Source organism: Athene cunicularia (genome assembly GCF_003259725.1).
Source record: "Athene cunicularia isolate RWA chromosome 21 unlocalized genomic scaffold, athCun1 chr21_part1, whole genome shotgun sequence".
NCBI lineage: Eukaryota > Metazoa > Chordata > Aves > Strigiformes > Strigidae > Athene > Athene cunicularia.
In genome coordinates, this window is record NW_020799127.1 from 1471332 (window position 1) to 1484594 (window position 13263).

Below are 13263 nucleotides of genomic sequence, written 5' to 3' on the forward strand. Positions count from 1 at the left end.
TTTTTTTTTTTTTTTTTTTTTTTTTTTTTTGGGGGGGGTGGGGGGTGGATGACAAGAGACATGCAAAGGGGAGGGGAGAATCAATGCCGAAGCCCCGACCGCCTTCCCCATGGTGAAGCTTAAAGCGGAGAAGAAATATTTCATAGATCACCCTAGGTGCTCCTGAGGTTTTGGGGGTAAAAACTGCATTTTGCCTTCCCTTAGGACAAATCAAATACATTTGGGACTGGAGCGGGAGAGGCTGGATTTAATGAGGTGGAAAATATTTACAGAGGTGGAAAAGCCGCAGACGAAGCAAAACCCTCCCCATCCCCACGTGGCTGGGATGCGATTTAAGGCTCTGACCGGCAAAAAGCTCAGTGGGGACAGAGGGGGAGAAGAGGCGGGGGAGAGAAGAAGGGAAAGGGGCCACGTCATGGCACTGCCGGTTTGGGGAGGGTTCCCTCCTTTTTGGCTGCTGGAGGTTGTTGACCAAAACCTGGCAGAATCCGCCCATTTTTCCCACCCCCCCATCATCTCGAGGGGAAAGGGAAGGGGGGAGGTTGTCCCAGAAGGACGCACAGGTTAAATCCCTTCGGATTTTTATTTGTTTAGGTCTTTGCAGAAGGAGGCACGTGCAAAGATGAGATGCAGTTGCTGCTATCAGGGCTGCTCACGCCCTCAAATTTACCAATATTCACCCTTTTGACTAGAAAAAAAGGACCCAGGTCCCAGGCTACAAGGTGCTGGTTCAGCCTTGAATGGGTAAAGCTGTTGAGTGAACTGAAACCTTCCTGTCTAGCAGGGAATAGGCAGCCAGATTTCTTGGTGTTGGGGAATAATGGGATTTTTAAAGGGTTTTTTGCTGATCAGAAGGGATCAGGACTGATCCTGGAGCCTGATCCAGCTTGATCCAGCACAGGGCAGGGAGGGGAGGATGCTAACACGCAGCTAATTCTTAATATTTTTGGCATTTTGATGCAAAAAACCTGTCCTTTCTTCCTTCTCATGGTCCTGGATGGAGGACAGGAATGAGACTGGCAGGCCAAAGGGGTGAGAGGCAAAAAAAAAGGCATCATATTTGTGTCAAGCAAAGGTTTGCAGCACTGGAAGATTCCTGGTGGGGTATTGCTGTTGCTTTCCTTATGGAGTCAAGCACGGAAATAATCAGTGCGCGCAAGCCAACAGCCTCCTGCCTGCCGGTATTTGGTTTGTTCGTATAAAACCCCTTTTACTCACATCCCGCGAGGAGTTTCGGAGAGATACAAAACCTCTCAAACCCCTGGAAAATAATAACCAACCTCAAGAGGACACTGGATGGCAGATTTCCCTACGTGCTCACCCCAAATCCTTGGCTTGGATCACAGCGATGTGGGTCCTTCCCCGCCTGTAAACACAATTCGCTTAACTGGGACCTTACTGGGAACTGGCGGGGCAGCGCTGGAGGTTTTGCTTGGACTTTATTGGTTTCTTGCTCCCAAATTCACAGTTGGAACGCTTGTGTGACAGAGTTAAGGGCTTGGAAAGGAGAGGGAAGAGCCGTGGGGAGGGAGGGGAGAAGGTGATGGCGGCGAAGGGCTCAGGCCGCATTATCTCTTTGCTCGCACAAAGTACAAGGCATTTGTTTTGGGATAGTATTTCACGTTTTGTTTCTTGTCCATGAGGCCACCGAATATGATTAACTCCCCTCGGCCTTGCACCACTGTGTGTAAACTGGTTTCGGGCGGCCCCACCACCGAACTGCTGTTGAACACTTTCCATTTGACTCGTCCTTTCTCCTTGGTGTCTTTAATGTCCAGCACGTACATCTGCATGGGTTTGCAGTTCATGCTCTGGTATAAAGGCTTCCCCACGTTGAGGGACTGGGGAGGGTGGTGGCCCAGGCGGCGGGCGATGGGAGGTAAGGAATGGCCGTCGCCTTGGGTAGAGCCTGGACGCACCGCTGAGCCCGTCTCAGTGCCCGGGGACCCCGGGGAAGAAGCCAGGGGAGGGCTCAACGCCGCAGAAGCCGAGGACCCTTTGGAAGAGAGAGCTTTGACGGCCTCCAAGCTCCTCCGGAGCGCACTGGGGGAGACGGCCCCCGGGAGGGAGCTGGCGACGTGGGGTGGTGTGTGGATGCCGTTGGTCTGCTCGGGGGGGTTCCTCACACCAGTGCCGACCGTCCTGCCCTCCACCCCGTCCATCTGGCAGAGGATGGAAGCTGGTTTCTGTTCCCAGTTCAAGTCGACGGATCCCAAACGCAGGTCTTTCTGCTCCGGCAGCGATCCTCGTCGCGGCGCCAGGGCGAGCCCCACTTTGAGGTCGTATCCTTCAGCCGCTGAAGGTGTGCTGGGTGACACGACCTGCACGGGGCTGTCCAATGAGGCTCCGCCGGCCGCTGTGGCTCCAGGTGACAAACTCCCACCGTTGAGAACAGGGGAACTGTCCCCTCTGGCCGGGGAGAGGCTGCCTTCCCGGGATCCCGAGGGCGTTTGTCTCTGCGCTCTGGGTCGCAAGGTGCCCCAGCGGCCGTTGACGCAGGGAGCTTCGTCCGTGTTCCTGACGGGAGACTGAGAGCGATATTCCCGCGTTTCGGGGACCAGGGCAGGCGGCGTGGCGCTGATGGGAGAGGGGCGAGAGTTCAAGCTGGGACTCAGCGGGGCTCTCCCACTGGGAGCTTGGCTAAAGACCACAACGCACTGTCCCACCTGGAAGAGGAGAAGAGGAGGTAACAGGTTACAAATGGCAGGGTGACCCTTTGTGCTGTACTGGGGGAAAAACAGGATTATCACAGAATCACAGAATCATTCAGGCTGGAAAAAACCCTTGGGATCATTGGGTCCAACCCTCAGCCCGACTCTACAAAGTTCTCCCCTACCCCACATCCCCCAACAGCTCATCCCAACGGCCCTTAAACACACCCAGGGATGGGGACTCCCCCCCTCCCTGGGCAGCCTGTTCCACTCTCTGACTGCTCTTTCTATGAAACATTTTTCGCTCATGCCCAGTCTGACCCTCCCCTGTCACAGTTGCAAGCCGTTCCCTCTTGTTCTGTCACTAATTCCCTGTGGGAAGAGCCCAGCACCAACCTCTCTGCAATGTCCTGTCAGGAGCTGCAGAGAGGGATGAGGGCTCCCCTCAGCCTCCTCCTCCTCACACTGAACACTCCCAGCTCCTTCACTGGCTCCTCACAGGATTGATTCTCCAGGCCCTTCCCCAGCCTCGTTGCCCTCCTCTGCCCTCGCTCCAGCCCCTCCAGATCTCTCTGGGATTGAGGTGCCCAGAACTGGACACAACCCTCCAGGTGTGGCCTCACCAGTGCAGAGCACAGGGGACTGTCACCTCCCTGCTTCTGCTGGTCACACTATTTCTAATCCAAGCCAGGATGCCGTTGGCTTTCTTGGCCATTATGGAACATTCTGGACAGGCAATAAAGATCAAAGGACGGATATGAGAGAGCAGAGACTCCACTGTGTCCGTACCCTGCAGGCGGGATGGCACCACAGCTCCGGGGCTCCATGGTCTTCGTTCTCCACCTTGAGTGGCTGCCACGTCCAGGGGTTCGCGTGCATGTGCAGTAACCAGGCGTCTTTAAACAGCTGCAAAGAAAAGCATTACAGATTTGGGAGTCAGGTTTGAAATTTGGGAGCCTGGTTTGCTGCTGAGATCATCCCATCAGAGGTAGGAGCAGTGCTTTGCTGCTGCAGACAGAGGAACGGTGACCCAGATCAGGATCTGACCGCCCAGCAGTGACCACACCCTACTATGGCCACGGACAAATCCTTCATCTCTGTCTTCCATCCAGTATAAAATCAGGGCTAATTCTTCCGAGGCTCAATTAATCTTGGCGAGCTGTTCAGTGCCTGGGGTGCTTTTTTCTTAATTAAAGCAGCTTTAGCCATAGCCAGACAGCTTCTCTGGAAAATCTACCACGTGGGTGCCCAGATTTGCTGAATAAAATGCCACCAGGTAACGTGCAGGGTCCGTCCTCTCCCCAGTCCAGACCCAGGGCTCACAGTTACAGCCAGACGCGTGCCGTTCATGCCCACGCTCCCCCCAGGATACTTACTGCATTGGGACCACCACAGCCACCGAGGATTAAAATGGTTTCGTTGTCTATTACAATCTGGAGGGGACAAAGAACAGCGTTTTACACCAGGAAGGACACAAAGCTGTTCCCTGTGATTTTGGCAAGGCCTCCAAGCACAGGCAGAGCCAGGTTATGGCTTCTCAGCTGCATAGACGCCGACAAATTTTGTCTGCCCCTGGATGAGGAGTGGAGCTGGGGTTGAGAGCAGGTTTTACTGGGCCTGAGGCAAAGTGGGGTGCAGGGTTCACCCCACTGCCTTGTCCCAAACGGCTCGCAAACCAGTTTCTCTTCCAGAGGAGAGCAACTACCCTACCCAAAGCTAGGCCAAAGCGCAGAGGACTTGACGCCCCGCTTCAAATAAGGGTGGCAGGATTGTGTGGGAGGGCACGTGCTTGCAGCAATTACTTGTTAGATGCTGGTTGTGGGTGAGCTGCTCCCTTAGTCTTTTTTTCCAGTGGATGGAAAGGAACCTTCCAACCATGACCCATCTGATCTCTTCTGGGTGCCCTGCTAGGCTGAGATGAACCACTGACCATCTTCCTGGGGACCACGGAGGGAAGGCAGGGATGGAGACACCTGCGTCAAGGTGGGGGACTCCCACGAGCTCCCTGCTCCAGGCAGGCAATAAAACAGGTGCTGCCAGAGCGGTGCTTTGAGCGGGTACAATCCAGAGTCACTCGAACCGAGAATCTGAAGAGCGAAGTAATCAAAAGGGCCCTGAGCCAAACCAACTCGTGATAACACTTCATTGATCTTAAACGCCACGGGGGACGATCGCTGGGTTAAAACAGCAATTTGTTTTCTAGAAATGCTCATTAGAGTTCTGAGTCATGTGCAAGGCATGGCATGGTACCTGCCTAAGCGTTAGGGAGATTAAATGTGCACAGTCTCACAGAACAGATGGCGAGGGAAAACAAGGGCCCGTCGGGCAAAGGCTGCAAAGATAACCTGGAAATGGGGTGCTAGCTTTCAGACAAACTGCTGAGAGCCTGGAAGCTGGAAATGACGCTCTGTCTGCTTTATCTTTGGCAGCGTGTGTTGGTGCTGAGCTAGTGAAGGAGCTCTCACCTGAGACTGGCCACCTCGTGGGTGAGGGCTGGGCCCAGAGATGTTGGGCTTGGACCAAGCCCACTGCTCGAGATCCAGTACCCAGACGTCATTGCTCCTGCAAGGATGAGATGACAAGTGTTGGCGATACAATCAGGCCCTCTGGGCATTTGAAACATGGGTTCGGGGCAGAGTTTTGTGTCAGACTTGTTTTTTTTTGCAGGCTGGAGCCTCAAGGGGATTCGCTGCGAGAGGGGAAGGGTATGCTCAGGCAGCAGGCAGACCCCAAAACCCTGTGGAGATTTCCTTCCAAAACACTATGAACTACCCTGGGACCACCACAACCCAACCCACTCCCCGCTTGCAGGAGCACTTGTCAGACACCCTCACCCCAGACTTACATTTGTCGAGATCCCAGTGAACCCCCAAAGACAATCATTTTGTCTTCGATGACACAGGAGGAGTGTCCTGCCATGGGAGGGGGGCCGTGGGTGGTCACGATGCAGTTCCACCTAGGGAAAGAAGGAGGAAGACGTTCACCAGCTGGTCGGAAAGTGCTGGATGAATGGCAAGAAGAAAAATCCCAGGGGCCAGCAAAGTTCTCAAGAACACGTTACAGAGGAAAACCTCAGGGAAAACCTCCAAAGAGCCAAATAATAATGAACCTAATTAGAAATACTAATGTGCTAAACATTTTTAAAGCATGACAAAGTCACAGGGCTAAGTTGGAAATATTGCCCCCCTTTCAATTAAGTTCGCCCTGTATTATTTCCAACGCGGCTTAATTACAGCGTTCTAATGACACTGCCCGAAAGTGCATTGGATAATTGACACTTTTGATGATGAAAAGTTCTCAATGAAAGAGGAGCAGGAACCATCTCTGCTTTGATACAGCATTTGCTCCTTTCTCACACACAAGCATCAGTGAGAAAGTCTGGTCTGAAACCAGCTGAACGGTGTTTTAAAGGGGAAAGGAAAATTCTGGCCACCTCCACGGTCACTGCTGGATTCTTCATTAAGACTCCAGGAGCTGTAAAGGCAGAGAGCTCACTCAAATGTGCAGATACCTGCTTTATCACATCTCCCTTGGAGGGCCAACTGTGGTTTGAGTTTAGGACCACTGCTAAAAGCCAGACCTCCAGGAGTTAAGGCTTTATCTCCCGCTTTCCTCAAAGACCTCACTGTCTTGCAGCCAAATCAATTAAGTGTTTAAAACCTTCACATCCAGATTTCCCACCTAGCTGGATGGGAACACAGTCTGGCATATTTTAGGTATAAATTGAGAGCCATACGGAAGCAACCACCACCCAAGAGGTGCCAGACAGCAGCATGCCCACGTCTCCAGTGTGCTCTTGTGGTTTTTTTGCCTTGGATTTTTTTTTTTTTTTGTTTGTTTCACTAAGAGCATCGCAGACACACCAGGATTAGACACACCTAGGAAACCAGGACCATGCACAGCTTCCCAGGCGGGCTCAGAGAGACACCCTCCGGCATTTCTCCAGCTGCATTACAGACGCATTTTTACAGGATCAAAGCCTGGGTTTCGAATCCAGATGTGCTCTTACCAGTTTTTGGAGGGTGAGTATGTATGGATTTCATCGAAGAACCTCTCTGGCTGGTGCAGGGGGTAAGGGCTCGGCCGTGTCCACCCACCAAAAAGCACAAGCAAGTCCTTGTAAACCACCAGTGTGGCCCCAGCCTTGGGTGAGGGGTATGAACCTGGGTAGGGGTAGAGAAGGGGAAGGTTAGGAAATCACTCCTGAACACAAGCACTGAACCCTGCATCAGTTTTACTGAAGTGTAACAGCACAGAGACTCCACCTTTGGAAAAAAAAAAAAAAAAACAACCAACAAAAAAAGCAGAAAAGAAGACAAAATTAGAGTTGGGAGCCTGGGAAGAAAACTACTGCCAATTTGTGTCGTCGTAATTAGTAGGAGCCTGAAAGCACATCTCATGTATGGCAAAACATCTGTCACTCACTGGCAGGAAATTGCTAGCTTTTGAACGTATCCCTTGAAATTATTGCTTTAGCACTGAATAAAAGCAATAATTACCTCCAAATACCTACAAACCTCTCCCCCAAGGAAGGAGGGAGAACAAATACCAATTCTAACACATCCGGAGTCGCTCGTGGCGGATCGCTCAGGTACTCACGAACGGCAGTGAACACCGAACCCCATGTTTTGCCAAGCGGCACGATTAAACCCTGAACACTTCGAAGTGTGAATGAACAGTCACTCATCGAGCCTGCAGAATGAAGTGTTGCTCGAAAAAGTTATGAAGAGACTTTTTGTTTGAGGCACCAAAGGCTCCGCAGGGGCCAGGGACCACCTGAGCAGGACCGGTGTGTGAACAAACAAGATGCCACGACCTCTGGGGCTCAGTGCCGTTGTGATACGCCGTGCTCGGGACACGCTGTGTGTGCCAAAGGCTTTCCTGCGGCGTAGCAAAGCACCGAGCTCACCTCTCAACCCACTGCTGCTCCGTTACAACCCCGCTGCCTGGGGTCTGTGCCCCGGCCACCCCATCACTCCTTACTCAGCTCGGAGCAAGAGTGACTTCAATGCAAAGAGCCCCTTTGTGAGGGTAGTCATCAAAGGATGGGATGCCTTTGAGTTTATGTCAGGAAATGGGCCACGGTCCGCTGCAAATATACAAACCCTGCCTGCTCCAGCAGGCTGTGTCACTACCTTGCAGGTGTGTTAGGTGCTGAATTGCTTCGCAGGAAAGGCTAAAGCCTCTCCAGCCAAGGCCGACGTGTCTGAGCATCCTCCTTCCCACAGCTGTCACCAGCACCAGGCAGATTCCTCCACCTCTGCAGTCATGCTTTCAAAATAATCGTAAATACATCATCCGAAAAACACGGATGCGGGAACCGGGGGCAGCTCAAGGGCAAGGGTGAGCACGTGGCCACAGAAGCACCGTCACCCTCTCCAAAAAGGCTCATACACCAAACCGACCTCTCTCCTCCAATGTCCTAATAGGACTTTGAGAAACATTTTTAGCAGGTAATGACATGCAGAACAGTGACTATTTTTAAAAGAAACCAGAGCAGCTATTTTAAGATGCTGCAGCTGAGAAAAGCAATTTGACTGCGATGGGTTCCAGGTGGTGGGTGGTAAGAGCCCAGCCAAAAAGCAACCCCCAGCCAGACGCAGAGGAGAGGCTGCAGGGTCCCTGAGCCTTTCTCCAGGGACAAAGCACATTTTGCTACTGCTGCTTTCAGGTATATGGCTGTGGGGGAGAAGGGGAATAAAGTTGCGCAGGAAACAATTCTTGTGCTGGGGCACACATATAGCGTGGCCAGAGCTATACCCAAGGTCTCCTTAAAGACGAGAGTGCCAGTAAAGGGTCACATTTGGTTACTCTTTGTTCCCAAATTCCAGTTTTCCTGGCTCGTTTGATGGCTGTGTGCAATTCATTAATCCACACCAGTAAGTTGCCAGCTTAAATATTTCCCTGGAAGAGCAGAAAGTTGCTCTCCCAAGCCTGGCATCACAAACTAGACTGCTAGACACATTTCTACCTGACTTGCAGAGAATTGCCTGGCTGGGCTTCTCCACTGAGGAAACCACAGGGCAGCATGGGGTGAAAGGTGCTGGGTTTAAACTGGGTTCCTTTTAAACGAGAAAGGTTAGCTAGAGTCATCCCAGGATGCAGAAACAGATTGGTACTTTGCTCAGAAAGGTCTGGGATGGTGCAGTGAGAAAAGCTACCTTCCTACTGCTGTAACCTGAAGGTCAACCCTGGCCTCAGACACTGAGACGGTTCCCAAGTGAGTCAACAACATGTAAACAGCCCAGGGCAGAGGCCAGCCCTGGTTATTCAGGAAGCTTTGCCTGTTCTTGGATGTTACACGGGTGTAAAGGAGCAGTTTCATCCTGCAATGCAGGAAAAAAATCTGAATTTTACAAGTCAAAGAAGAGTTGGCCTCTCAAACCCTCTTCCAACTAGAGGATTGTGTTCAGATGCTCTCTGCAAAACAGATGCACCACAATCTTGTTGTACCAGAGAGGGCTTCAGTGATCTTGTGTTTGAGTAGAAAACAAAGAGTGGCTGAAACCTGGAGAATGAATTTCACTTCTCTCTAAAGCGGGGGAGAGCTGCCGGGTGCTGCTGCCCACCGTCGCCGGGAAGGGCAGGAGCATCTCGAGGGAGTCAGAGCAACGCGGGCCCTGCCCAGGCGAAGGGGGAAGGCGACCGGCAGCCTTTGTGACTTCAGGTCTCAAGTATGTGGAGGAGTGCAGGGACATCAAAGGGACACGACTCAATTACGTGGGGCCCCGTAACGACCTGCTCAAAGTCCGAGCTCTTTAGAGGTGCCGACCGGCGTTTCAAAGACTCACACGAACATATTTGACATGGGAGGGCTTCTTCCTCTCCAGGATTACGCTTGTAAATGAAACGGCTTCTGTTCCTTGCCACCACCCGAAGTGCCTGCACAGGAGCATCGTTAGCTAATTGCTCTGGTTTCAACTGCTCCCTTGGTCAGAGCACAGAGAGGACTCTTCCTGGCTGGGTTTCTAAGCTCCGCACCCTGATAACACCATCCAGCCCAATATCAGATTATCTTTCCTTGGGGATAAAAATTCAAGCACATCGAGGGTGTGTAGCACACTTAACTACTCCTAAACATAGAACGCAACATCTCTTTACAGCTGACGCTGTTTATTCTGTTGGGACAAGTAGCTAAAAGCTGGTCCAAGCTATTTTTTTTTTCCAGTTGATGGATTTTCCTGGCTCGCAAAGCAGATACATACTTTACAAAAAACAAACAAACAAAGATCTCCGGCTTCCACGGATGTTTGGAAGAGAAATGCCAGCCTCTGATCGCTTCTGACATGAGCTCTGGATGCTATCTATTTAGGATCTGTCCTTATAAGCATTTTTTAAAGCCCATTTATTCAGCCCTCTAATGCAACTGGAGCAGCACACACAGAGCTCAGCAACCACAAAAGAAAAGCCTGGCTGTAAGGGCACGTGTAACATGAATTTCCAGACGAACCTTTTACCTACAGCAGGCGCAGCCCCGAGCGACTCCAAAAATGAATACCAAGTGGAGCTTGAAATAAAAATTAAGGGGGTTTTGGGGGGGTGGAAATCATGCGGTGCCTGATTTGATGGGATTACCCAGATGAAAGGATCGGTTCAGATCAATAACATTTGGGAAAATATTGTAAAAGCATCGCGCTGAAATGGAGCCAAGGGTTTGCACCATTAAGATATGGAAAGAGTTGTGGAGTTGTGTCGAGGGGATCTATTTTGGAGAATTGTCTTACAGTGGATTTCTGGAGCAGGATGAGAGCTACTAATAACAACCAGGGGCCGTTACTGCTAGATCTGATAGATTTCTCAAGCTGCTTTAGCTCCAGGAAGAGACAATGCTACAACTCCAGCGAGCTGATCCCAGTCATCGCCAGCCAATTGGATTTACGTGAAGTGACAGGATAAACAGGCCCACAGCCGCGTTTTCCAATTTCAAAGCCAAGAAATTAAAAGTGAGCTCGTTCAGCAGCCAGTGGATTTCGATGTGTGAAGGAAGCCAAGCTCTCAGGTTCAAAAGCTGCCCACAATCTGCACACCAAAGGCATAGGAAACCATCCCGGGGAAGAGCTTTGGGCTAACAGCCACTACCTGCACCAGCAAAACAAGGAGCAAGGTGATGGTCCTGCTCCGCTGCGGCTCAAGCCTCACTGGAAACACAGCAGCTGCCTGCCAAAGCTGGCCTCTCCCTGTGAGCAAGTTACATTTGTTCAACAAATTATGTCCTATTGCAAGGATGTGCTTAATTTGGTGGGTACATTATCAGCGGAGCACATTATAATCCCAAAGAAAAAGCCAGAGGGAGATGCTGAACCTGCACAGTCAGGTACAAAAAGCAACATTTGCTGGTGACCAGTGCTGGTGTTTCCCAAATGGTTTGTACCTCTGCAAAGTCAGACTGTTTTAGTATAACCCATCTGCAGAAGAACCAGAAGTTTTGCGGGGTTTTACCCTGAGGAGCTTCTGTTGCTTAGGGAGAGTCAAAAATAAGTGGTAAGAAGCAAATTCCTTTTAAGAAGGGAAAAAAAAATATTGACCCAGATGTCACAGCAGAAGTGAGGCCAAAAGGATGGGTTGGACTTACTGCAACTCTGCCTCTGACTTACAGAAGCCCCATCTCAGACCTTTCCTTGCCGCAGGGGCTGTTTTAAACCGTGTACATCTCTGGGGGAGCAGCATGTGAAATGGAGAGCTTGGGCTCTCCCCAGCAGCTTAGCAGAGGGTGAAACCTCCTGCGCTGACAGACCAGCAGCAGCCAGCTTGATGCTCAGTCTGGATTTATTAGCCTGGCTTTTAGGCTGGCAGAGACTTAAAGATGCCAAATGATGGGTCTTAATCTGGAAACCTTGTCCACCCCAGCACTGTCACCTACCCCAGCTGAGGGATTACCTCGACTACACTCCATCACACAAAGGTCCATCCCAAACTTGCATGACAGTGTGAAATCCCCAGATGTTCCCCTTCGATGGGAAGGGAAACCAGAGAAGGAAAAAATAATAAATCCCTCTGCTTCTCAGGCCAGCCAAGATTTTTCCAGCAGTCTGCAGATTTGCCCAAAAGCTTTTCCTCTGCCAGCAGCTTGCGAGGTTTCGGAGAGGAAAGACGACATGCTGGTGAGCTGCGGTTCAGAGGCCAGAACACGGCGTGAGCGGCAGAGGCTGAGCAGCCTGACAATCCCAGCATTAGCATCAGATCTGGGAGATGCCGAAGGAGAGCTCCCGAGAGAAGGACGGACACCTCCACGTCATGTCGCACACCAGCTCTTTCCCTCAGACAAATCCTGACATTTAAGACTCGCTGGTCAAGCTGCCTCAGATCCAGCATCTGACATTCACCTGGTTTTATCCTCAAGACATTCAAAATGGGGAACTGGGATTCTGAATGTTTTCAAGATCGGCTTTGACTGGGCCTGCCTAAACCTTAAAGCTTTCTAAGAGCCAGGAAAGTATCATTTTCCCTTACCAAAGCCACATGTGATTTAGTGTTCCCTCAAATTTGGCTTTAAAAAAAATTTCCTTGCTCAGAAGTAGACAGGAATTCAGCTTTGCAAGAGTTTAAGGAAGAATTGAACAAGTTCACATTTGTCTCCCCAACAGGGAGACAAAACCTTTACAGGTACATGCATCTGCTGCCTGCAAAACACCTCTCAGGTAGCAGGGGGGAAACGTGCACCACTGTAGAGGGGTTTTTTTGCAAGTTGTAGGGGTATGTAACCAAACCACAGCAGCCCTCCTGATGTTTACACACATAAAAACTTTCCACCGCGCTCTCAGGGTCGAATTTCCACCCTATAATGACACAGGCTTATGGTACAAGCCCAGTCAAACCCACGGCGTCGAACCAAAGGTCTGGTTTCTTGCAATCTTTGCAAGGTGGAGACAGAAATCCCCGCCGGGGAGGATAAGTCACCTCCAAGCTTTTGCAATGTCACAGTCATTCTTCTTTTCTTTTTCTTTACCCGGGAAATTCTTACCTGCCACAACTCGGAGCCTGATAAAGCTGTTGAAAAGGAGAGGCAGTGCCCTCTGAACCCTGTGCAACAGGATTACTGAGTCACTGTGCTAATGCTTGGCAAAAATGTCCTTACACAGCAAGTTGAGCAAACAGTGACGAGATAAGAGTGCCAGAAGGCCCCGGGGCTTTGCCCCTTTATCTCCTAATAGTTGCAAACGAGGATCACTGCAATTCATGCACCTCCATGCTGCAGGAAATGTTTTATTAGGGTCCATCCTGAGCGTTTCCCACCAGCAGCATCACTCCAAGATGTCCAATACTTCTTACGGTGAGGTCACCCCGTATTCCCCTTTGCAATCATCTCACCCAGTTTTGGGAAATGCAAATTTGGCCCTACTGGAAAGGGTGCTGCTGTTGCAAAAGCTGCCTTTCCCTCCAAGTGGGTGGAAGCAAAACGCCAGCCAGCGATCCACCTCTCCCTGCTTTAATACTTGGGGGTTTTTTGTTTTTTTTTTTTTCTTCCCCTCACCCTTAAGTGATACTGTACCCTGCAGACTTTCAAGTGATTTGAGTAACAGTTTGCCATCCTACACAAAACAGCTCCGATGCTAATTAAAGAGCTCGGCGCTTGGAGAGAAAGGGTTGATCAGCTCCTGCAACTTGTCTTCCC

The 13263-nt window shown here is 50.8% G+C and overlaps 1 protein-coding gene across 1 annotated transcript in view; it reads right to left on the bottom strand.

The window, feature by feature from the left end:
* Positions 1–38: 38 nt before the first annotated feature.
* FBXO42 (F-box protein 42) overlaps positions 39–13263 on the bottom strand; it is a 49885-nt gene continuing 36660 nt past the window's right edge. The window contains exons 5-10 of the mRNA XM_026862846.1: positions 6661–6814; positions 5497–5607; positions 5117–5213; positions 4028–4084; positions 3441–3557; positions 39–2666 (exon numbers count right to left, since the gene is read on the bottom strand). Of these exons, the coding sequence (XP_026718647.1) occupies positions 1569–2666; positions 3441–3557; positions 4028–4084; positions 5117–5213; positions 5497–5607; positions 6661–6814 (1634 nt within the window). The 3' untranslated portion in view covers positions 39–1568. The remainder of the gene's footprint in view (positions 2667–3440; positions 3558–4027; positions 4085–5116; positions 5214–5496; positions 5608–6660; positions 6815–13263) is intronic.